This window comes from Magallana gigas, chromosome 10 (genome assembly GCF_963853765.1).
Source record: "Magallana gigas chromosome 10, xbMagGiga1.1, whole genome shotgun sequence".
Classification (NCBI taxonomy): Eukaryota; Metazoa; Mollusca; class Bivalvia; order Ostreida; family Ostreidae; genus Magallana; species Magallana gigas.
Genome location: NC_088862.1, coordinates 2,422,728 through 2,447,361, shown reverse-complemented (window position 1 = coordinate 2,447,361; position 24,634 = coordinate 2,422,728). Strand labels below are relative to the sequence as shown.

Genomic DNA, 24,634 nt, shown 5'->3' with positions numbered 1-24,634 from the left:
ACGAGATAAAAATTCATTTAAAAAAAGACTTACTATCATTTTGAATAGTTTTTATTGGACCTCGTTGGGATTTCGTACTTATTTTACTTCTTCGGGTTTTTGCACGTGGGGAAATATTCTGCTGTCATTGCGCGCGCGGGGAATTTAGTTTGTAGGAGTGATACAATGTCTTCACCTCGGCATTCACAAAAAATAGAAATATCTATTTATGTCAATGATGCGGGGTCTCCGTCAAAGACAGGTGAGTACATCAAATGTTACTTCTGCCACCCGTTTATTCCACAGCCATTGATCAGCTGTTGATCGATTGGCATCTATAGATGGGAGTTGGGTTGATCGCCGAACCCCCCCCCCCCCCCCCCCCCAACTGAAAAATTATGATTGTTTCAATTGCCATAGTGAATAAAATTACCGAAAATTGCCTCTGAACCCCCTGGCAAACAAAATGATTTCCTCGACATCTCTATCCTGGAAAAATTTTCAAGATCCACGCTTTAGAACAGGCCCCCTTACCTCACATTCCCCCTCCAGATTTCTTGATCTAACTTAATCTAACATTGGGTTGTATTGAACAAATACGTGTAAGTACCGCTGACCATGCAATGAAGACTAAATTAAAGGCGCTTAAGACAGACTTTATTCCAGTTATACAATGTAGTAGTACAGGGATAAAACCCTGGGAATATATAATGAATGCTTATCAGCATAAAACTTTTATTGATAACTTTTATTAAAAGTTATCAATATTAACAATTTGTTTCATCATGATATATTCAAAATATGAATAAATATGCTAATTTTAAATCACAGCACATAGTTTACTGTACTATTGGCAAAGAGGATATATCTCTGATATGAAAAGAATAATTTCAAGGTCCTTAAAGAGTTATTCCCCTTCACCACAATTGACACTGCTGAAATATGTTGTATATATGGTAATCATTGTACATGGTATTTAGTTATAGATGTAAAATATAAAACTTCTTTTAATGTACATGCAACACCATTTTTGGATTACATATTTAATTTCTAGGTACAAACAATACATATTGCCACAAAATGATAGAAAAAAGAAAGAAATGTTTCAATTGGTATTTCAAGTATAAAAAGCTATATTTACTTTCTTTCCCCCTATTACATTGCATTGATTGATTTGAGCGATATTTGCATAACACAGAAGACCCAATCACCAAATCTGTTGCGAATTAATACATTCAGTCTTCCTTCATTATTTCTCGATGAGCATGACTGACTCTCCTCGTGACAAACCGGATCACAAACAGAAATTAAACTTACGCTGATTATTATTTCATTGATGTAAATATTTTTCAACAGTTAAATATATTCAATCGATTAATTTCTTAGTATACCAAATTATCTAATTACAGAATGAAAAATAAAATTGTGTTATTAGAATCTAAAACGCTGTGAATTATTTTTGTCAACATAATTTGGGTGTTCCAATGGCTCTTCTGTTAATTGCGCATTACTCGTTGAATAAGGCAGAGATTTTTAGAAAATAAATCATGTTTGCGAAAAGGGAATAAATGCTATAAAATGTTAATATAAGCATTGAATCATTATTTTTTGAAAGATGTGGTCTCAAAACTGCAACGGTGTGTGCAAACAAATTTTCATAACGCGCAAGCGCACGTTATTCAATTTGTATGCACACACTGTTGCAGTTATGAGACCACATCTTTCAAAACATAATGATTCAATGCTTAAATGTTATCTTAAAATTATGCAATTTTATTTCAATGCAGTTACAGTAAAACTCGGTCATAGCGAAGTCTGAGGGACCAATGGATTTACTTTGTTATATCCGTAATTCGTTATATCCGTATAATGAATTTGTAATAATAACTATTGCGAATTCACTTTATACAATCATGTTTTCTCTCACCAGACTATGATTTTAGTTAATTGAGGCTTAAAATAAAAATACATTACTTTGATACCTTTAAAAATCGGATTGTGAATTGAAAAATAATTATGAAAATAAATTCCTTCAAACTGTTATGTTAAATGGTAGTGCAAACCTTTTAACTGTAACGAAATTCATTGTAAAGGTGTTAAATTTCGTTATTATTCACCTCTACGGGACTCAAAATGAGTTCGCTATATCATTAATTCGTTATATCAGAATTCGTTATAACCATGAAATTTTGCTAAGATTTGTTAAGAATTTTACCTCTGACTCAAAAAAAATTCATCATATCCGAGAATTTGCTATATCCGTGTTTGTACTAAACTAGTTTTACTGTTAAAGTTTCCAAATTGGACAGTGTGAAATCCCTGTTTCAGTATAGGTTGTCACGTGATGTTGCAAAACCAATATTATTTGCAACAACTTTATTTCTATGATTTACTGGAAAAAAACTTGTTCATGATAACCAGTTTTTGCAATCAATATGTAAATTATTATGAATAAGTTACAAAAGATATTTGATGATTAGTTCGCGGCAAGAAATATTGGCTATAACAGGGGCATCACGTAAATTTCTCGCAGGGGAATTTGAGTTGGTTTACAGTATTTTAGTCTGTATACAGACAAAATGTTGAAACAATTTTAAGTATGACCATCAGTTTCATATTGATGCTCAGCTGGTAGTGGGTCAACACATTCAGAGATGAAAAACAAAATCCCATAATGCATGATTGTTACATCTTGAAATGTGAAAAGTTTTGAGATTTTTCATTTGTCATGTCAACCAGTGTGTAAGTGAGAGAGGTGAGAGAGATTGAGAGAGAGAGAGAGAGAGAGAGAGAGAGAGAGAGAGAGAGAGAGAGAGATATTTTCATGTGCATATATGAGAGAGAGAAGAGAGTTTTTATTTTTCATGAATCAGCGTGCATGTGAGAGAGAGAGAGAGAGGACGAGTTTTCACTCTCATATGAAAAATATGAGGGGAGAGAGTTTTCATTTTTCATGAATCTGAGAAAGAGAGAGAGAGTTCATTCTTTTCTTATGAGTTAGTGCATGTGAGAGAGAGAGAGAGAAAGAAAGAGAGAGAGAGAGGAGAGTTTTCATCTGTGCACATAAGAGACAGATAGATAGGAGAAAAAAGTTTTAATTCATCTAATTTAGTTTTTAAGAAAAGGAAAAAGAGTGGAAGCAAGTTTTTATTTCATATGAAACAGAATTAAGAGGCGAAATTGTGAGAGATCTAGAGAGAGGGAATGAAGGAAAGAGGAAAAGGACATTTTCATTTCTCATGAATGAGTGTGCATGTGAGAGAAAAGGTTTTCAAGAGAGAGAGAGAGAGAGAGAGAGAGAGAGAGAGAGATTAAGAGAGTGTTTTCAGGTATGAATATGAGTTTGCACAAGAGAGAGGGAAAAGAGAGTATTTATTTTTTATGAATCAATATGCATGATAGAGACAGGAAGAATTTTCATTTCTCACATGAAAAAAATGATGAGAGATAGTTTTCATTTCTCATTGATCTGTGCATGTGAGAGATTATGAAGAGGAGAGAGAAATAGAGAGAGAGAGTTCATTTCTCATGGGTTAGTGCATGTGAGAGAGAGAAGGAGAGAAAGTTTTCATCTGTGCACATGAGAGACATATGGATAGGAGAGAACAGTTTTAATACATCTAATTTAGTTTTTGAGAAAAGGAAAAAGAGTGGAAGCAAGTTTTTATTTCATATGAATCAGAATTAAGAGGAGAGATTGTGAGACATCTAGAGGGAGAAAGAAGGAGAGAGGGAAAGGACATTTTCATTTCTCATGAACGAGTGTGCATGTTAGAGAGAAAGCTTTCTTATGTGAATCTGTGTGCACATGAGAGAAAGAAGGGAGAAATAGGAAAGAAAGTTTTTAGTTCTCATAGATCAGTATACTACAAAGAGAGATCAGTTTATTCTATTTTTTCTTATTTGGAAAGAGAGAATATTTCAGTTACAGAAGCACAAATCTTTAGCCTGTTTTTACATTAAAAGAACAGTTAATGCATTCTTAGGAAGAGTATAAAGCATATTACAGATTTAGAATGAATCTTAATTTTACTGCTCTAAAATTATAGATTTCATTGTCCCTGTTGCAGGAAAGGGAGGGGGGGCATCATTACATATTTTAGATTTTTTTTTTCCTCCTGGGGCTAAGGGTTAGCGTTATTTGATTCATTCGCGGGCTGTAAAGTCTATGCATGAGATATGGTACTCAGGTGACTGTTTAGGCATGAAAGCCTCTTGTTTTTTTTGCATCTGTCACTTTATGTAATTTAAAAAGTTTCTAGTAAGTTAACAAACTTTACCAAAGATACAATTTCTGCGTATTGTCATTTTTGCAGTTTGAAAGTATCGGAAATTGTGGCGTAATATTAGGTCATTGGTGCCCTTGCTGACCATTCTGTTCAATATTTTTTTTTTGTTTTTTGAAACAGACCCAAGGCCAGATAAACCTCCAGTAGTCATCAAGGTCAAGGACACAGCCAAGAGAAAACTGGAATTCGCCCAAGTGAGTAAAAGTGGTTTATGAAAAAAAAAATTTAATCTGCTATAACTCATTTTTTAACCCAATTATTGTAGGTTCCTAATTATATGCAAGGAATTAATATCGCATAAAATTGCTAGATGCACCCTTTGCAGATTTAAAAACTCGTCATTATTTTTAAGAGTTGAGATTTGCAAGAAATAAGGATAAATTTGAGCTCGGCGTTCACGAATTTTATATTCAAAACAGTAAGATCATGGAACTAAGATATTAGTCTCGTGTATTATAAGGAATTCAGTGAATAGTAATATGAATAAAATTTTCTTAATAATAAAACGCTTTCTTTGGTGATTCATGTGCAATATAAAGGTAGAGACATTGCAGAAAAAAATACATCACCCCCAGTAGAGGGTTTTGTAAAAATTTTCTTCAACCTTCATAACCCTCATGAATCATCAAAGAAAGCATTTAACTGTTTAATATATGTATATCCTAATTAATGAATTGATCGTAATGAGTAAGTAAAGTAGATAAATTATGAATCACAATCAGTTTTCTTAAGAAATAGAGGAGAATTTTATTCGTAGATGTAAAATGACTGTATAATTCCAAAGTTAATTTAGTTGAATTTCTCCTTGTAAGTAGTTGAGGCCTTACAGACTGTGAGTATCGGCCTGCTAGCTCGATCAGTGGCAGAGCTCCTGACTAAATATTTGCAGGGGTCCCGGGTTTGATTCACACTCCAACCACATATCTACATTAGACAGTAAACATGTATTCTTTTATGTTTCTTCAATCTGCTACTTGGCTCCAGTAAATAAAGTTTTCTGTGACTTTAAGTTTTAAGTCCATTAGTCCTGCAATCACTGTCTCCTTTGCATGCTCCTTTCATTGATGTGTCTGTGACCTTCCTGTTGGTCATCTTTCTTTGATATATATGATATATAGTACTTGAATTGAACAAACGATGAAATCGATCTTTCTGATCATTTTAGGGAATCTCAAAGACGTCCCCAAATCAAAGGATTGAAATCAGGTAGAGAGAGAGAGAGAGAGAATGGTACAATGTATGTTTTACAGAATTAAATGATTTTTAAATGATCTACATGTATCAATGTCTGTAAGAAATTTCTCTCTTTTTCAGTAATGTCCGGCAAACATCGGCTGGCCCAATCCGGATAGCAGAGTTTTTGAAATCCGCCGGTCCCACCGGCAAAACTGGTAAATATTTCAAAAGTCCGGTAATTTTCTTAATGCAATCGGTCCGCGTGACCGGTAAAAAAATAGATAATTCCGGAATTTTTACTTCTTAGCATTTGGTTTTTTAGTTTATTTGTCAAAACGTTTGAATCTGCGTGTATGAATGATTAAAATCAAGCGCTTTTAGGAGAGTTAGTTTGTTTCAAAATGGCGGCGCCATTGCCTACTAAGATCGGTAATTTTTGTACAATGCAAATAGGGCCTAGATTTGATGCCTGCAACATCTCTGGGACTTCAGTTATATCATGTACTAGTTACAATATTCTCTGAGGGAAACATATAAACACAATCAATAGAGTTTAATTGCAACATCCAACTCAAATGTCTTCAACAATGAGATTATATGGTCCTACTAATTCACACAGCAAGCTCTGAAAAACAATGAATTATCTCTAATAAGACAATGATAGGAGGAAGAGAGTGAGGAAGAAGAAAGTGAGATTGATTCAGAAAATGAGCAAAGAATGCAAGAGAATGAAATGTTATTGAGAGAAATAGTGAGAGAATTTGAAGTTGAAAGAGACATGTAGTCATAATTATTCTCTACTGTTTTGTAACTGGCATTAAAACATTTTCTGAAAACTTTTTGAATTGTGTTTTTTATTTTAGTACCTCGAATATGCTGATGGACCAGTAAATATTTGTAGGGACCTGTGAATTTCACTAGATCACTGGTCCACTTGACCAGTTAATTTTTTTTTGTTTAAAAAACTCTGGGATAGGTAAACAATTAGTAATCAGTTAGTTGTCTGTCACATTACTAGAACGTAATTGGTCAAAGAATCATATACATGTCATTGACATTTTGGTTCAAATTGGGAAAATAAACTATGCCTGATATATCGACTTATCGATTCTTAACTTGGACTCAAACCCAGGACATCTGACATGCCACGCTAGTGTTTGGGCCACTCAACTAGTGTGATCTGATCTGACACCATTACATAGTCACTGTTCCTGAGTTCTTCGAGTACAAAAATGAAAAAATCATGTTCCAGGGAAATGACTGAGTTTCGTGTGTTAATAGGCACCATATGTATCAGGGACTTGAACCCAAGACCTCTGACAAATTGATTGAACTGTGTAAGAATAACAATCTCTTCATTGTCAATGGCCGACTCGGAGAGAACCGGTTAACTTGTAAAGATAGAAGTACTGTAGATTATGTATTATGTAATGCGTCTTTGTTGCAGTCAGTTAATGGATTTTTTATTCACGATTTTTGTAACTTATACTCCGATGTTCACAGTCCAATCACTTTTGAGCTTTTGGATCAATTATCAATAGAGAAACAATCAAGTAGCCAATCAGCCGAAAAAGTCGATTCAAACTTATTCATTTGGGAGTCTGGAAAAGCTACAGAATTTGCACATAATATCAATAGCGATAAATTAAACGAAACTGTCAGAAATATTGAATATTTACAAGGTAAACCCATTGTAGAACAGTACGATATAGACAAAATCACTAGTGAAGTCTGTAATATTTTTATTGCTTCAGCAGGAAAGACATTAAAAAATAAAACTCCCCCGAAGAAAAGACAAGACGATGCTAATAAACCATGGTTCAATAAAACTTGTCGCACAGCCAGAAGAAAATACCACATTGCAAAACGTTTATATAATAAAGAAAAATCAAATGAAACTTTTAATAATCTTAAAATGTATGGCAAAGAATACAAGAAAACATTGGATAAAAGCATCAAGGACTACAATAATAGTATTTCAGACAAGCTTAAGGAACTCCATAAAGGGAAACCTAAAGAATACTGGGATATTTTAAATAGTACCAATAAGAAAGACAAAACTAGTGTAAATATTGATTTAATGTTTGAGTTTATGAAAAAAACAAACGAAGGCACAGTTGAAGACCAAGAGATAGATATAAACATAAATTTAGATAATGATACACTTCTTAATCAGTCTATAACTTGTGAAGAAATTAGGAATGCTGTTAAAAAATTAAAAAACAATAAAGCGCCTGGCGGTGACCATGTTATCAACGAATATATTAAGACAACAATGGAAACCTTCTTACCCTTATATGTAAACTTTTTCAATTTGGTTTTTGATAGTGGCCTAGTCCCAGACGATTGGCTATTAGGAATAATTAAGCCAATTTACAAAGGCAAGGGCGACAGGAGTCAGCCTGAAAATTATAGACCTATTACATTACTCAGTTGTTTAGGAAAACTTTTTACTAGTATAATATGTGACCGTTTAAACACCTTTGCTGACGAAACACACTTAATCAATGAAGCGCAAACAGGTTTTAGAAAGGGTTATTGTACATCAGATAATATATTTGTGATTGATTTTCTTTGTAAATATGCACTAAACAATAAGAGGAAACTATTCTGTGCCTTCATTGATTTTAAACAAGCTTTTGATACAGTTTGGCGAGATGGACTATGGACGAAAGTTCTTAAAAGTGGGATAGATGGAAAATGTTTGAGATTTATTATTAACATGTACAAGGGTATTAAATCAAAGGTAAAAATTGGTCAACATTTATCAGATTTTTTTATGTGTAACATAGGTGTAAGACAAGGAGAAAATTTGTCACCATTTTTATTTTCTCTTTTTATTAACGATTTGGAAGATTATTTATTAAGAAACCAGATAGAGGGTTTTACTTGTCCTTCTCTTCAAATACAGGATGATTTATTTGCTATGTTGAAACTCTGTCTACTTTTTTATGCCGATGACACTGTCTTAATATCTGAATCTGCGCCTGATTTACAAAAGGCTTTAGATGTGTTTGCAAATTATTGTGATATATTGAAACTTAATGTCAATATAGCCAAAACAAAAATCCTCATTTTTTCAAAAGGTGCAATGTCAAAGCGTAAATTTTTGTACAAAGGAGTAACTATTGAAAACGTAAAATCATTTTGCTATTTGGGTATTGTTTTATCAAGAAGTGGAAAATTTAATAATGCTAAAAAACATTCATCTTCGCTAGCCAAGGGTTTTCGGTCCACTTTGCTCCCCATATGGTGAGCAAAGTGGACCGAAAACCCTTGGCTGGCGAAGATGAAAAACATTTAGTAGAACAAGCGTCAAAGGCATTGTATGGTAAACTCACTAATGTAATCTATTGTTATTTTTATAGATGTTACAAAAATGGATCTTTTATACATCCATGGATAAAATGTATACATGATATACTCAATTCGTGCGGGTTGTCATATATATGGGAAAATCAAACAATATGTAGTTATAACTGGCTTAAGTCAACAGTTAAAGAAATATTACAAAATCAATTTGTACAAGATTGGAGAAGTATTGTAGATAACTCACCAAAATGTATTAATTATAGAATTTTTAAAACAAATCTCAATTTAGAAAAGTACTTGTTGATTTTACCTACAGATCTACGGATCACGTTTACAAAATTACGAACATGTAATCATCGATTTCCCATTGAAACAGGTAGATGGCATAATATTGAAAAACATTTAAGAAAATGTACAATGTGTGATTCTAATAGTATTGGGGATGAATTTCATTATATTTTAGAATGTACATATTTTGTAAACGACAGAAAAATGTTTTTACCCAAGAGATATTATGAAAACCCAAATATTATAAAATTTAACGAGCTGATGAATACTTTTAATGTAGAAAAACTAAAAAACTTGTCAATATTTATTAAGAAAATTTTCAAAGTCTGTTCTTCCAGAAACCAACTTTAACAACCTATTGTATTGTGATTTTAACTTTTTTTTTTGGTCATTATTACTTCTACTGTACATGTGATCCTTGACTGTATTCGTGTACATTTGTATATACTGATTTTGAACCTCAAATACCAGTGAACTGGTCTTGAGCGAATAAAGAATTGAAAATTGAACAAAGGGCCAAGGTTCCAACCATGCAATTAGTGAGATCCGATATATTAACTGACAGTCACACACCTGTTAACCAGGTGACACTTTTCTGCCCCCATTTCAATAAGAGTGGGCATATTGCTTTGCTGCTGTCTTTTTGTCTGGCGGTCGGTTGACTTCCACCAACCCTTTTTGTTCATTTTTTCTTTGCAGAGACTGCACATACTGAAATAGAGTTAGGTATACATGCAGATTTATCATAACAATATCAACATCACCTTTGATTATGGAACGATCAAGCAATTTTGACAGAGTATTATAATGCCTGCATAAGTGTTTCACAAACATTTCTTGCTTTAAAGAATCCAATGGCCAGTTTCAATCAAATTTAACACAAAACATCCTTGGGTGAAGCTGGGCTTTCAATTTTGTTCAAATAACGGGATAGCTAGGTCTGCTCAAGTTAAAACAGATGCAAGTTAAGTGTATAGGATTATAGAATTGTTCAGGTCAGATTTGGGGGGGGGGGGGGGGGGGGGGAATGAAGTCACAAAGGGAATTAGTACATTGCCATCTTTGAAGATATATTGCTCTTGGACTCTTAAATTGGCCACAAGTGTTATCATTTAGCTTTGCTATTGAGTACCTCAATACACTCAGGGGTTTTGCATATGCAACAAAGCTAACTTTATGATACCCATATTAGTCTCGAGGGCTGACACTGATTCCGCAGGGCTGATTTTGATCTGCAGGGCTGATACTAATCCGTATCGCACCCCTCCTGGAACTCCTCTGATTTTTTCCACTTCAGAATTAGGTACAAATTTAAAGCAATAATCCATAGGTCACAAAACACTGTCTGACGTAATTCACATGTTATTACGTCTTCATTGAATTAAGGCATAGAACAAGTCTTCAATATGTTATCACTATATTAAGTATGTTATGAATATAATATTTCATACCATTTATAATGAATACCAATTATATACCCTGTAACAACTGTTGACCAATAACATATCGGGCCTTCTGCCCTCTGGCTGAAATTAGTGTAATATGAAAAATGGTATGTTAATTATTCTCTATGTAACTATTAATATTGCCTTCAAAAACCGTGTAAGTATATTCAAGCTTGAAAATTTATACATGTACCTACATCTTTATACAAAAATTTTCATCTAAAAGAGATTGACAAAGTATAAAGCCCCTTCATGTTTTTTACCATATGAGTCGGTGTTGTATGAGGCCCTTGCTGGGTGGTCTGTTTCTCCAATTTCTATTGGTTTTTCAGAGACCCCCACCTCCGCGGGACCAGGCTCCCGTTTCACATCCTCTGAAGAACCCTCTACGTCAACGACTCCTCTACCTGTGCCGAGAAGGTTCTGGTACATACATGTATTACTCTTGCAAAAAACAATTGATGTTTGACCTCAAAAAACATTGCATAAAAACAATTATTGGTTACTTATTCTGACGTTTGACTATGTGCTGATTTTTGCTGAATAAACAATATTTCAGTAAATTATCATGAAGTGAATAAATGGAAATAATAATAATTCTATTCATTTAATATGACAAAATTGTGAGAAGATTGTTTTTTACTCTGCAGGTGTGATGATCTCTTCAGTCATTTTCTGTATAAAATCAATGTTACTTTGTTGTTAAGTTAACATAATACAGGTAATATATCAGTCTTAATATATGATTTTTGTTGGTATTGGTTCAAGAAACATCCTGTACTTGATTTAGTCTTGATTTGTGTTTTGAGAGGGTGGGGGTACTTGCATATTATTACAGTTTTAAGCTCACCGAGCTGAAAGCTCAAGTGAGCTATTCTGATCACATTTTGTCTGTCGTCCGTCTGTCTGTCCGTCCGTCCGTCTGTCTGTAAACTTTTCACATTTTCAACATCTTCTCAAGAACCACTGGGCCAATTTCAACCAAACTTGGCACAAAGCATCCTTAGCCTAAGGGGATTTAAATTTGTGAAAATTAAGGATCACGCCCTTTTGCAAAGGGAAATAATTAGGAATTTATGAAAATGTTCGAGAAATTTTCAAAAATCTTCTTCTCATGAACCATAAAACCAGAATAGCTGAAACTTGTGTGGAAGCATCCTCAGGTAGTGTAGATTCTAATTTGTGAAAATCATGACCCCCGAGGGTAGGGTGGGGCCACAATGGGGGGTCGAAATTTAACATAGGAATATATAGAGTAAATCTTTAAAAATCTTCTTCTCATGAACCATAAGACCAGGAAAGCTGAAACTTGTGTGGAAGCATCCTCAGGTAGTGTAGATTCTAATTTGTGAAAATCATGACCCCCGGGGGTAGGATGGGGCCATAATTGGGGGTCGAAGTTTTACATAGGAATATACAGAGTAAATCTTTAAAAATCTTCTTCTCATGAACCATAAGACCAGAAAAGCTGAAACTTGTGTGGAAGCATCCTCTGGTAGTGTAAATTCTAATTTTTGAAAATCATGACCCCCTGGGGGTAGTGTGGGGCAACAATGGGTGGTCGAAGTTTAACATAGGAATATATATAGAGTAAATCTTTAAAAATCTTCTTCTCAGAAAATAATCAGCAAGAAAAGCTGAAACTTGTGTGGAAGCATCCTCAGGTAGTGTACATACAAAGTTGTGAAAATCATGACCCCCGGGGGTAGGGTGGGGCCACAATGGGGTGTCGAAGTTTTACATAGGAATATATAGAGTAAATCTTTAAAAATCTTCTTCTCAGAAACTAATCAGCCAGGAAAGCTGAAACTTGTGTGGAAGCATCCTCATGTGAAAATCATGATCCCCGGGGGTAGGGTGGGGCCACAATGGGGGGTCGAAGTTTTACATAGGAATATATAGAGTAAATCTTTAAAAATCTTCCTTTCAGAAACTAATCAGCCTGGAAAGCTGAAACTTGTGTGAAAGCATCCTCAGGTAGTGTAGATTCTAATTTGTGAAAATCATGATCCCTGGGGGTAGGGCGGGGCCACAATGGGTGGTCGAAGTTTTACATAGGAATATATAGAGTAAATCTTTAAAAATCTTCTTCTCAGAAACTAATCAGCCAGGAAAGCTGAAACTTGTGTGAAAGCATCATCAGGTAGTGTAGATTCAAAGTTGTGAAAATCATGACCCCCGGGGGCAGGGTGGGGCCACAATGGGGGATCGAAGTTTTACATAGGAATATATAGAGTAAATCTTTAAAAATCTTCCTCTCAGAAACTAATCAGCCAGTAAAGCTGAAACTTATGTGGAAGCATCCTCAGGTAGTGTAGATTCAAAGTTGTGAAAATCATGACCCCCGGGGGTAGGGTGGGGCCACAATGGGGTGTCGAATTTTAACATAGGAATATATAAAGTAAATCTTTAAAAATCTTCCTTTCAGAAACTAATCAGCCAGGAAAGCTGAAACTTGTGTGGAAGCATCCTCAGTTAGTATAAATTCATAGTTGTGAAAATCATGATCCCCAGGGGTAGGGTGGGGCCACAATGGGGGGTCAAAGTTTAACAAAGGAATATATATGGTAAATCTTTAAAAATCTTCTTCTCAGAAACTAATCAGCCAGATGATTCTTTATAATTGTTAAGACTTTGGCCCCAGGACAATTCTTTGGCCTCACAAGAAGGTTCAGAGTTTATGTACGTTTATATCCCATATATAAACAATTGTTAAGGATCTTTTTGAGAGCTGCAATACTCAACATATGATATGACTATAAAATCGTCCTGTTAGAAAAGGGACTAATGATTATAAACATAAGAATATCCAGGGGAAAATGGATTTTATTTATACAGGATCAACATGTATTATTGTACATTGTCCAGATAGTTTGTATTATGACTCCATTAAGCTGATTTTATCATACCTATTGTTCCTCAGGTGAGCGATGTGGCCCATGGGCCTCTTGTTTTGTGTTAATCATGCTCCTTATGCATTGATATTCATAAATCAATACAGAAATTGTGAGATTAACCAAAGAGTTACCTGTTAGTAAGACAAACCAAAGAGTTACCTGTTAGTAAGACAAACCAAAGAGTTACCTGTTAGTAGGATCTCTACCTTCCTTATCTTTTTTTTTCCAGGAATATAAAGAAGATGGTCCCTAGACCAGCTTTATCAGCACAACAATGTTTAAAAGGTATTGAATCATGTTCCTTTTAGCAACAATGTTATATCACTACCACTATAGCCATGCCTTTAATCTATAAAAATGTGATACTGATTATAACATTCACTCATGTGTGGATCCAGAAAACTTTCCTATTTATGATTACTTATATATATTACTTCAATTTTGGCTGGCGTAGTATATTACTTCAATTTCATTCCTAATTTCCATATTTTCATATCAATTATTTACATGCTTCCAAGGGGGGGGGGGCCAACTCCATGATAATTCAATTTTTTAGATGTATATTTTAAAAAAAATTTTGCTGAGAGAAAAAGTTGGGGGGGGGAGGGGGGGAGAAGGCCCCCCCTGATGCTACGTGCCTGCCATTTATAATGAATACCAAGTATATATACATACCCTGTATCAAATGTTGACCAATAACAGCTCTCGGGCCTTCAGCCCTCTGGCTAATACTTGGTGTGATGTGGAAAAAGGTACGTATTATTCTCTATTTATTAATATTGCCTTCAATAACCATGTAAGTATATTCAAGCTTGAAAATTTATACATGTACCTACATCTTTATACAAAAATTTTCATCTAAAAGAGATTGACAAAGTATAAAGCCCCTTAATGTTTTTAACCATATGACTCGGTGTTGTATGAGGCCCTTGCTGGGTGGTCTGTTTCTCCAATTTCTATTGGTTTTTCAGAGACCCCCACCTCCTCCTCCGCGGGACCAGGCTCCTGTTTCACATCATCTGAAGAACCCTCTACGTCAACGACTCCTCTACCTGTGCCGAGAAGGTTCTGGTACATACATGTATTACTCTTGCAAAAAACATTGCATAAAAACAATTATTGGTTAATACTTAGTCTGACGTTTGACTTTGTGCTAATTTTTGCTGAATAAACAATATTTCAGTAAATTATCATGAAGTGAATAAATGGAAATAATAATAATTCTATTCATTTAATATGACAAAATTGTGAGAAGATTGTTTTTTACCCTGCAGGTGTGATGATCTCTTCAGTCATTTTCTGTATAAAATCAATGTTACTTTGTTGTCAAGTTATTATATACAGTTTATATATCAGTCTTAATACATGTATATGATTTTTGTTGGTATTGGTTCAAGAAACATCCTGTACTTGATTTATATTACCGGTAGTCTTGGTTTGTTTTTTGAGGGGGTGGGGGTACTTGCATATTATCACAGTTTTTTGTGTTAATCATGCTCCTTATGCATTGATATTCATAAATCAATACAGAAATTGTGGGACAAACCAAAGAGTTACCAATTAGTAAGATCTCTATCTTCTTTATCTTTTTTTTCCAGGAATGTTAAGAGGATGGCCTCTAGACCAGAGGTCCTGTCCGCCCAGCAATATCTCAAAGGTATTGAAATCATGTTCTTTGTACCAACACTGTTTTGTCACTACCACTATAGCCATATGCCTTTAGATGAAGTAAAATATGTTGTTATACTTTCATGTTGAATACTGAAATCTGATTGGTTAAGACGCAGTTCATAATCCGTTCTATTACTCTCAGTTTAGCAACGCACTTAGCAACGGGTAACATTACAAATTGTTACATGCGCAAAAGTTTTGTGCGTACAGTTCGCTGTAGAATTCACGTTATTCCTATATAAAAGCAGTAAAGTTTTCTTTAAAATTAAGACATTAAGTATATTAACAAAATAAATAGTGCCTATTTGGGAGGATAACAGTTGAAATTGACACCCCTCGAAAACCACTGTCAACCTCCGCTTCGCTTCGCGTCGGTTGACAATGGTTTTCTCGGGGTGTCAATTTCAACTGTTACCCTCCCAAACAGGCACTATTTATATAACACTAATTATAACATTCACTCGTGTGTGGATCCAGAAAACTTTTCTATTTATGAGGGGGAAGGGGGGATAATTTCAGTAATTTTACTATGTTAATTTAAGAAATTTGAGTTTTCCAGGGAGGAGGGTGCAGTTCTCCCCTTTTCCTAGATCCATGCATTATACACTGAAAATGTTAATTTCATGTAACATACATTTACAATTTATAAATGAAAATGCATGTCATGATCTTAAGTAAATTGTTTTTTAGGTATATATAGTATTACAATTTTTTTTTACAAGTAATTATTGAATATTATTTTTTTTAATAAGTAAAAAAATCTGTTTCCCTATCGATTCTTGATTCTGTTTGATTGTAATATAGATATATTTTATGTTACAGTTGTGAAGGAGGTATTGTTGGATCGGTCAAGCTGCCCCCAACAACACTCCCCTGTGATCAGAAAGAGGTTGCCTGGCGGTAAAAGGCCCCTATCCTCAGATGTATGTTTCTTCTGTAAAGTATATAATACATGTAGTATGACTCAATCCAGAAAAACTGATTAAAGCAATTGTTTTTGGCACCAAATCTGACACTTCAAGTGATTGAGTGGATCAAGTTAATGTATGATAAATATCTAAATTATGTAGGTTGCACTTAAAAATCAGACCTTAAACTTTCCCTTGATTTTCTTCTTTTGAAAAAATTACTTAATAATGATATGTAAAATTTATTACCAATATCAGTGTTTGATATATGTTTTGAACCGCCACCACATATCAAACATCAAACAGAATACAGCAAAACCAAGACCATATCAGTGCAACGTTTTGTTAAATGTGGAGATGTTAAAATTGTTCTTCAATGTTGAGATGTTGACATAAATAAAAAGGGATGTGTCGTTTTCAAATGATTATCAAGCAAAACAGATATCCTATGGCTACCTAAATATTGCAGTAGTATCCCATAATTTAACACAGTTCAGTTATTTTGATTTGTAGGAGGAGTCCGACAATGAGGATGACAATTCAGAAGTGAAGTCTTCCAGTTCTTGTGAGGTCAGATATTGAATCAATTGTTTTTATTTTCCTATGGGAAGATTTCTTACGACCAGAGAGTTTGTCTTGATTTTGTCCCAAGGTCATTTGGGCAAGTTCAAGGTCACTTGAAGGAAAAGTGCAAAATTTTGTCTGGTCCATATTTTTCTTATGGAGAAACATTTGAAGTTCCTACTCTACATTTAGACTGCTAATGACCTGAGGATGTGTTGTCATGAACCCTGGGTCAGTTGAGTAAGTTCAAGGTCATTGTATTAAAAAATGCATAATTCCTGTATAAGTCAAATCATGTAGTTATGATATTTTCTTAACCAGGGGGGAGGGGGGGGATCATTTCTGAGCAGTTGCACACATAATCTTTAGTTTTTTTTATAGAATTGAATTAGATTAATTTTATAAATTTAAGAATGATTTTAGTTTAATTCTGAAAAATCAGTCCAGGCAGACCTAGCTTAAGCGTACCCAGAGAGCTGACCCGAGTTTGGTTGAGGTCTGCTTCATATAAGATTGTGTCTTGTTGGTACTGTATTAAGTACCCTATTTTGGGTAATTTTTGTGATGATTTAATATTTGCAAAATATTCATTACACTGAAATAATATCCAGTATTGTTTGCCATAAGATTTTTTTTGATAAATTGCAAAAATGACTGACCTAAATAAAAAAAAAATACACATTTTTAGCTCACCTGAGCTGAAAGCTCAAGTGAGCTATTCTGATCACATTTTGTCTGTCGTCTGTCTGTCCGTCTGTCCGTCCGTCTGTCCGTAAACTTTTCACATTTTCAACATCTTCTCAAGAACTACTATGCCAATTTCAACCAAACTTGGCACAAATCATCCTTAGGCAAAGGGGATTCAAAGTTGTGAAAATTAAGGGCCACACCCGTTTTCAAGGGGAGATAATTAGAAATTAATGAAAAATTTTGAGAAATTTTCAAAAATCTTCTTCTCAAGAACCAGAAAGCCAGGAAAGCTGAAACTTGTGTGGAAGCATCCTCAGGTAGTGTAGATTAAAAGTTGTGAAATTCATGACCCCCGGGGGTAGGGTGGGGCCACAATGGGGGGTCGAAGTTTTACATAGGAATATATAGAGTAAATCTTTAAAAATCTTCTTCTCAGAAACTAAACAGCCAGGAAAGCTGAAACTTGTGTGGAAGCATCCTCAGGTAGTGTAGATTGAAAATTGTGAAATTCATGACCCCCGGGGGTAGGGTGGGGCCACAATGGGGGGTCGAAGTTTTACATAGGAATATATAGAGTAAATCTTTAAAAATCTTCTTCTCAGAAACTAAACAGCCAGAAAAGCTGAAACTTGTGTGGAAGCATCCTCAGGTAGTGTAGATTAAAAGTTGTGAAAATCATGACCCCCGGGGGTAGGGTGGGGCCACAATGGGGGGTCGAAGTTTTACATAGGAATATATAGAGTAAATCTTTAAAAATCTTCTTCTCAGAAACTAAACAGCCAGGAAAGCTGAAACTTGTGTGGAAGCATCCTCAGGTAGTGTAGATTCAAAGTTGTAAAATTCATGACCCCCGGGGGTAGGGTGGGGCCACAATGGGGGGTCGAAGTTTTACATAGGAATATATAGAGTAAATCTTTAAAAATCTTCTTCTCAGAAACTAAACAGCCAGGAAAGCTGAAACTTGTGTGGAAGCATCCTCAGGTAGTGTAGATTAAAAGTTGTGAAAATCATGATCCCTGGGGGTAGGATGAGGCCACATTGGGGGGGGGGTGTTAAAATTTTACAAAGAAATATATAGAGTAAATCTTTGAAAATCTTCTTCTCAGAAACTAATCAGCCAGGAAAGGTGAAACTGTTGTGGAAGCATCCTCAGGTTATGTAGATTCAAAGTTGTGAAAATCATGATCCTTGGGGGTAGGGTGGGGCACAATGGGGGGTCGAAGTTTTACATAGGAATATATAGAGTAAATCTTTAAAAATCTTCTTCTCAGAAACTAAACAGCCAGGAAAGCTGAAACTTGTGTGGAAGCATCCTAAGGTAGTGTAGATTCAAAGTTGTGAAATTCATGACCCCCGGGGGTAGGGTGAGGCCACATGGGGGGGGGGGGGGGGGGTGTTAAAGTTTTACATAGGAATATATAGAGTAAATCTTTAAAAATCTTCTTCTCAGAAACTAATCAGCAAGATGATTCTTTATAATTGTTAAAACTTTGGCTCCAGGACAATTCTTCGGCCTCACAAGAAGGTTCAGAGTTTGATGTAGCTAAATATCCCATATATAAACAATTGTAAAGGATCTTTTTGAGAACTGCAATACTCAACATGTGATATGACTATAAAATTGAAGCAGGCAGCTATTTTTTCATTAGAATCTTTTTGTATTACTGTATTGAGTTACCCCTTGATTTATTGATTCTTGATTATTTTAATTAATGCATCCACTGTTAACCAATTATTGTGATGATTATTTTTATACAATAATAAATATTCAATGTATATAAGTTGTTCTGCATAAGAAGTTTTGGGTAAGGCCGGATTAGTTTGTTTATTTTTGATTTCCAATTTTTAGATACTATGAATTATTTTAGGTTGGCACATATATAGGGACAGTGTCTATTGCATTTGGATGAGCAACTGTTTGGGGTTAAACTTGAACAGGTCTGGATAGATTCAGTGTGTGAACATCCTTGCTCTATCTAATCTACGTTGTTTCTAACCTTCGATACAAAGTGTGCGGTCATTCCTGCCCTGTATCGCATTAATACAAATGTGTAGTCATACCTGCTTGAATTGGTGGTGGTTGCGGCGGAGCACTAATGTATGGTCATCCCTGCTGGTGTTCAGGTCCTTCTAGCGCAAGTGTGCGGCACTCCCTGCTTGCGTTAGGTTGAGCTGTTGGCGCAAGTGTGCGGTCATCCCTGCTTGCGTAAACATTGGTACCTGTTGAGTTGCGTGGGTGTGCGGTCATCCCTGCCTGCGTAACGTTGAGTCCCTATATATGTGCAGGAGCGGTGATTAAAGTCTGCTCTTGTAAATATTGGCAGCAATCAGGGCTATCCGAGTTCCAAGGGGGAAAAATGGATTTTATTTATACAGGATCTACATGTATTATTGTACATTGTCCAGATTGTTTGTATTATGACTCCATTAAGCTGACTTTATCATACCTATTGTTCCTCAGGTGAGCGATGTGGCCCATGGGCCTCTTGTTTCCCATTGTCGCAGATTTTTTGACACACAAAAAAATCCAAATATACAGTATCTGATGTATGCATTTTATTATATGTTTTATAATTCTATTTCCAACTCTATCATAATCTGATTATTTCAGGGAACTTCCAAAATAAAGAAGGAACCAGAAGGTAAATAATGACAGAGAGTCTTTTTCCCTCTTCCACTCTCCTTCACCCACCCTTTATCTGATATATATCACAACCTAACAAGCTATTTTCTACACTCGCCTCAAGGTCCTAAGGACTTTAATTAAATACAACAGGCTGAGACATTGAATTGTGCATTTTCAGAAAAATTGTTCCAAATTACTGTGTACAGGGTTATTTTCACCTTGTGTAATTTTTGCCCTTCTTGACTTGCAAACAGTTTTGCCTGGTCCTAAATTTGCCCAGACAATGTTGTGTTTGAAGAGAGATAAGTAAATACATTGTTTATTGCCCATTAAATGACAACAAGAGCGAAATGGGCGATTATAAAGCAGGGGTGAATATTTCCTTTTATAGAGAATCATTCAATGGTTCGCCTTTTTGAAACTATAGGACCTCTCTTAACTGTAGTATATATATGCAATCACATTATTATTACTAAGTGCCTCTTTTTAAAGTAATGGCCCTTTAATCATGTTATAATGCCCTTTTTTACAGCATTATTCCTACAATAACATTATATTGCCTCTTTTTACAGTATTGCCCTTATGATAACATTATAATATTGCACCCCTTTACAGTATTGCCCTTACAATCATATTTAAGTGCCTCTCTTTACAATAGTGTCCTTATAATGACGTTATTATTTCTAAGTACCTTTCTTTACAGTATTGCCCCTGTAATCACATTATTGTGCCTCTCGATCTTTACAGTACTGCCCCTATGATAACGTTATTATTACTAAGTGCCTCTCTTTACAGAAATAGCCCTTTAATCATGTTATAATGCCTCTTTTTACAGTATTGCCTCTATAATTAAGTTATGATAGTGCCTCTTTTTACAGTATTGCCTCTATAATTAAGTTATAATAGTGCCTCTTTTTACAGTATTGCCCTATAATCATGTTACAGTGCCTTTCAGTATTAATCCTATAATCACATTATATCCCTGTCTTTACAGTATTTCCCCAACAAGAGATGGATAAGGAAGCTGATTCAGGGTCTGATGTTGAAATAATTGGTATATCATCTTCTGCCGTTTATGTTTCTCCCTTATAAAAGCCTTAAATTCTTTTAATTAAAGTAACCTGATGGTTTTTTGAAACTCAATATAAGGTAACTTTTCTCCCTTAATGCAAAAAAAGTTGAATTTTTTTATTCTAGCAATCTTTCTAGAATCTTTAGATTCTATCAGTTATGCCCTGGTTCATTTGTAGGGGAAGAGTGGCCAAACAAATGTCAAGTGAAAAAGGAAAAGGTGCTTGTGTCGTCCCAGACCCAGACAGATGACTGTGTAAGGAGGTTATTTACTATGAACTCACTGTAGATTCCTAATGAATCGCGTGGATTACCGGTAATATCGGCGTAAAATTGCTAGAAGCGCATTTTGCAGAATTAAAAATTGGCTTTTATTTTTCAGACAGATGTACTCTAAATGAAACTATGACAAAAATTTGGCATTTGCAAAATAATATTTTTGTAATATTTTTGTAATTTGATGAAAAACAGTTGAATCGCACAATTAATTAATAATTAAGGAATCTACAGTATATACTTCCATTATTTAGGCTGAATATAACATGACCCCACAATAATTATTATTATAAATGCCCTCTGTAAATCACAGATAAGAAGTTTTATTATAGCGCATAGATTGTATTTTTGTACCATTTTCTAGCAAAAATATTGAAATTACATCTTAATTATCAAAAGTAAATGTTAATATATTTAAGTATTGAATCCTTATTTTTTGAAAGATATAGTCTCATAACTGCAGCGGTGTGTGCATACAAATTTTCATAATTGAGTAACGCGTGCTAGCGCGTTATGAAAATTTGTATGCACACACCGCTGCAGTTATGAGACTATATCTTTCAAAAAATAAGGATTTAATGCTTATATTTACATTTTTTTAAATTCTTGCCTTGTCTGCAAATGTGATGTATATGTCAAAATTTCTGCTTTATCCTAAGGGTAAGTTCAAATTAGTGGAAGAGCCACTGTAACAGCCGAAAGCATGAGCTTTGATTCTCGCTTGTGACGTTGCATTTTACAGCGTTCAACGTCATAATAAAACTAGCCATTCTAACCTTTGAATACCTTATGTGTGTTACGGTCTTATAACTGCAGTACCTTTTCACACACTTTACATGCAAAATATACGTGGAATGTAAATATAATATATATAAACAGCAAAACACGCTTATAACAAAGTGCCAGGGACAGGCAATTTTGCTTCATTATAAGATTAATTCATAATATCCCTTAAGTTTGCAACATGAAATAAAGTCACGGAAAATGGAAAACACTTTGCTGTAAATGTCAATTCATTTTCAGCGTATTTGCTATAACAGTGTTTTAGTGTATTAGGAAGGTAAGTCTAGTAATAGTGTTTTCGAAAAGTAGCTAGGGGGTTAATTTTATGATTCGATCCTATATAAACCAAAGATTGTTACTCAGACTTTGGGTTAAAAAAAAAACAATGAATAATTCAATATAACTTTAGCTGTAGTGACTTTATTATAAACATTTAATTTAGTTTTGGAAGGAGGAGGGATATTTAGATGATCCCAATTAAGCAATATTATACCATTATATGGGACTTTCAGTAGGACATGGTCATGAAAAAAATTATCGAAATATTTTTCTGAAATTTAATGATAATAATACTGTCAGTAGATTTCTTATTAAACGCAAGGAATTAATATCAGCGTAAAATCGCAAGAAGCGCCCCTCATGGATTTTAAAATCTTGCTTTTCTTTTTAAGACAGTTTTGAACTATAGGAAATTATAACAATCAAACAATTTGCGCTCGCCACTCGGCATTTTATATTCTCGCAATTCAATACAAAATAGTTGAATCACAGATTTAAGTACTAGCGTAAAACAAGGAATTTACAGTAGTTAATACACACAAACATTGGTAATTATAAAGGTCAAGAGTCGTAATTCCTCCTCTGTATTAGTGAGTGCAGATTTTATACAGAAGGTCTTAATTGTTTTATGCAGGAGCCTTTTAAGGATGGAGTACGTCAGTCGCCCAGTTTCCCAGGCATCTTTTCCGGGATACAGTTTTGTATCTTTGGGGACAAGAAAGGTACAGAGAAATTAGTCAGGATGCTCAGTTTTGTATTGGTTCTTGTAGATTCTGTTGAACTATAATGACTGATTGGTTAAACTAAGGTGAAAAAAATCAGAAGTTAATGCTATAACGTTTAGCTGTGTATTCTATTTATCATTTTTCATGGAAAGCGGTCCGCTAAATCCGAAGTACAATGCTAAATACTATGCATATATGCACTATCAGAATGGGTGCATCCAGAAATACACCTATTCAAACCCATGCTAACTTATAATTCACGCTACCTTATTGAAAAATCAGTTTCATTCAACCAAAAGTAATGTTGTAAAAATATTATACAGTGAAGGGGTACCTTCATAGTGTTCATTTTAGAGAATGATTCTGAATTAAAAAGTTTTGAGAGTTTTCCATGTGTGAAAGCAGATCTGATTTCAGTGCTTACCGAGACGATCGGGGCATCACCTTCACAAGACCACCTATTTTAACATTAATAAAACAATGTATCTTTTGTAAACAACCAGACTTTTGAGATTCCGCTTTATGCCAGTATGTTATATATATATGTATATGTGTCGTTCCTACAAATACATGATATAAATAATTACTCAACTGTAATTATACATGTCGTAATATAACATTTCATTTATAAGCACGTAAATTTAGGTAAGTATAAAATTATCTGTTAAAATATATTCGTATTAAACAAGAATTAAATAGATGCAAACATTTAAATATAATTCTTTCTCTCTACTACTGAAATTATCAAATAAATATGGACATAGTTTACAGTAGTAATCAATTATAATATGCTAGTACAAATGATAATATATACATACCCTAAGTAAGGGTGGGACAGAGCGTATAGTAACTCCTTATAGGTAGTTATACTATGTATGTCGGCTACACACACCTGTTAATAAATAATATCGTTTTGTACTAATACCATAAATATTTCTAAAATTCAAAAATAAAATGCAATATCCACGTGCATATATACTCTTAAGTATCATATTAATAATAAATAAATAATCCTAAATAATCCTTTTTATGTTATTCTATAAATCTGACAAATTGATCAAACCGGTTTACGTTCTGTGATACAATTTAAAAATAACTTTATCTTCTAAATTCATTCCTAAATAATTCATATATAAAGGTATAAGCTATTCTAACAACTTATCATGTTATACATACATACAGACATAAAATTTCAATTGTATTCTTACTTACATTTAAATGATGTGTCCCGGTCGAGAGCAATTTTCAAATGGCTGTAAGTTAGCGACCGGAAGTTTTAGAACAAAGAAAATCTTATATTACCAAAAAATCTAAAAATGATTTATATATATTAAAGAAAAATATAAGTAATCGGAGGTTTATCCAATAAAACAACTATCTTAATTTGTTTAGCGTGAAAAATATCGAAATAATATTTATATGAAAACATCCATTGACTAAAGGACTATCTTTAAAAAAAACTTATATAAGCAGTGCGACACATAGACTAGTGGGTAAGTCACCCGATTAACACACGATAGGTACGCGGTTCGACACCCCGTCACGGCTGTGACTTTTTATCTTAATCTAATACTTTCTACATTGAAAATGATACAAAAAAAATAAATATTTTTTAAACACATCTGTTACACTTTTATTACAAAATATTTTTTAAA

The 24,634-nt window shown here is 34.2% G+C and overlaps 1 protein-coding gene across 1 annotated transcript; it reads left to right on the top strand.

The window, feature by feature from the left end:
• Positions 1-145: 145 nt before the first annotated feature.
• LOC105343383 (uncharacterized) lies at positions 146-23,041 on the top strand. The gene is made up of 12 exons (XM_034452644.2): positions 146-241; positions 4,389-4,462; positions 5,434-5,474; positions 5,583-5,659; positions 14,358-14,457; positions 14,985-15,043; positions 15,880-15,980; positions 16,479-16,535; positions 19,831-19,861; positions 20,840-20,899; positions 21,096-21,172; positions 22,889-23,041. The coding sequence occupies exons 1-12, from the start codon at positions 166-168 to the stop codon at positions 23,039-23,041; spliced, it is 906 nt and encodes a 301-aa protein (XP_034308535.2). The 5' UTR covers positions 146-165.
• Positions 23,042-24,634: the final 1,593 nt, after the last annotated feature.

Coding starts and splice junctions, on each gene's coding strand:
- LOC105343383 (XM_034452644.2), top strand. CDS start 166: ATGTCTTCACCTCGGCATTCACAAAAAATAGAAATATCTATTTATGTC. Junction 242..4,388: donor GGGGTCTCCGTCAAAGACAG/GTGAGTACATCA, acceptor TTTTTGAAACAG/ACCCAAGGCCAGATAAACCT. Junction 19,862..20,839: donor AATAAAGAAGGAACCAGAAG/GTAAATAATGAC, acceptor CTGTCTTTACAG/TATTTCCCCAACAAGAGATG.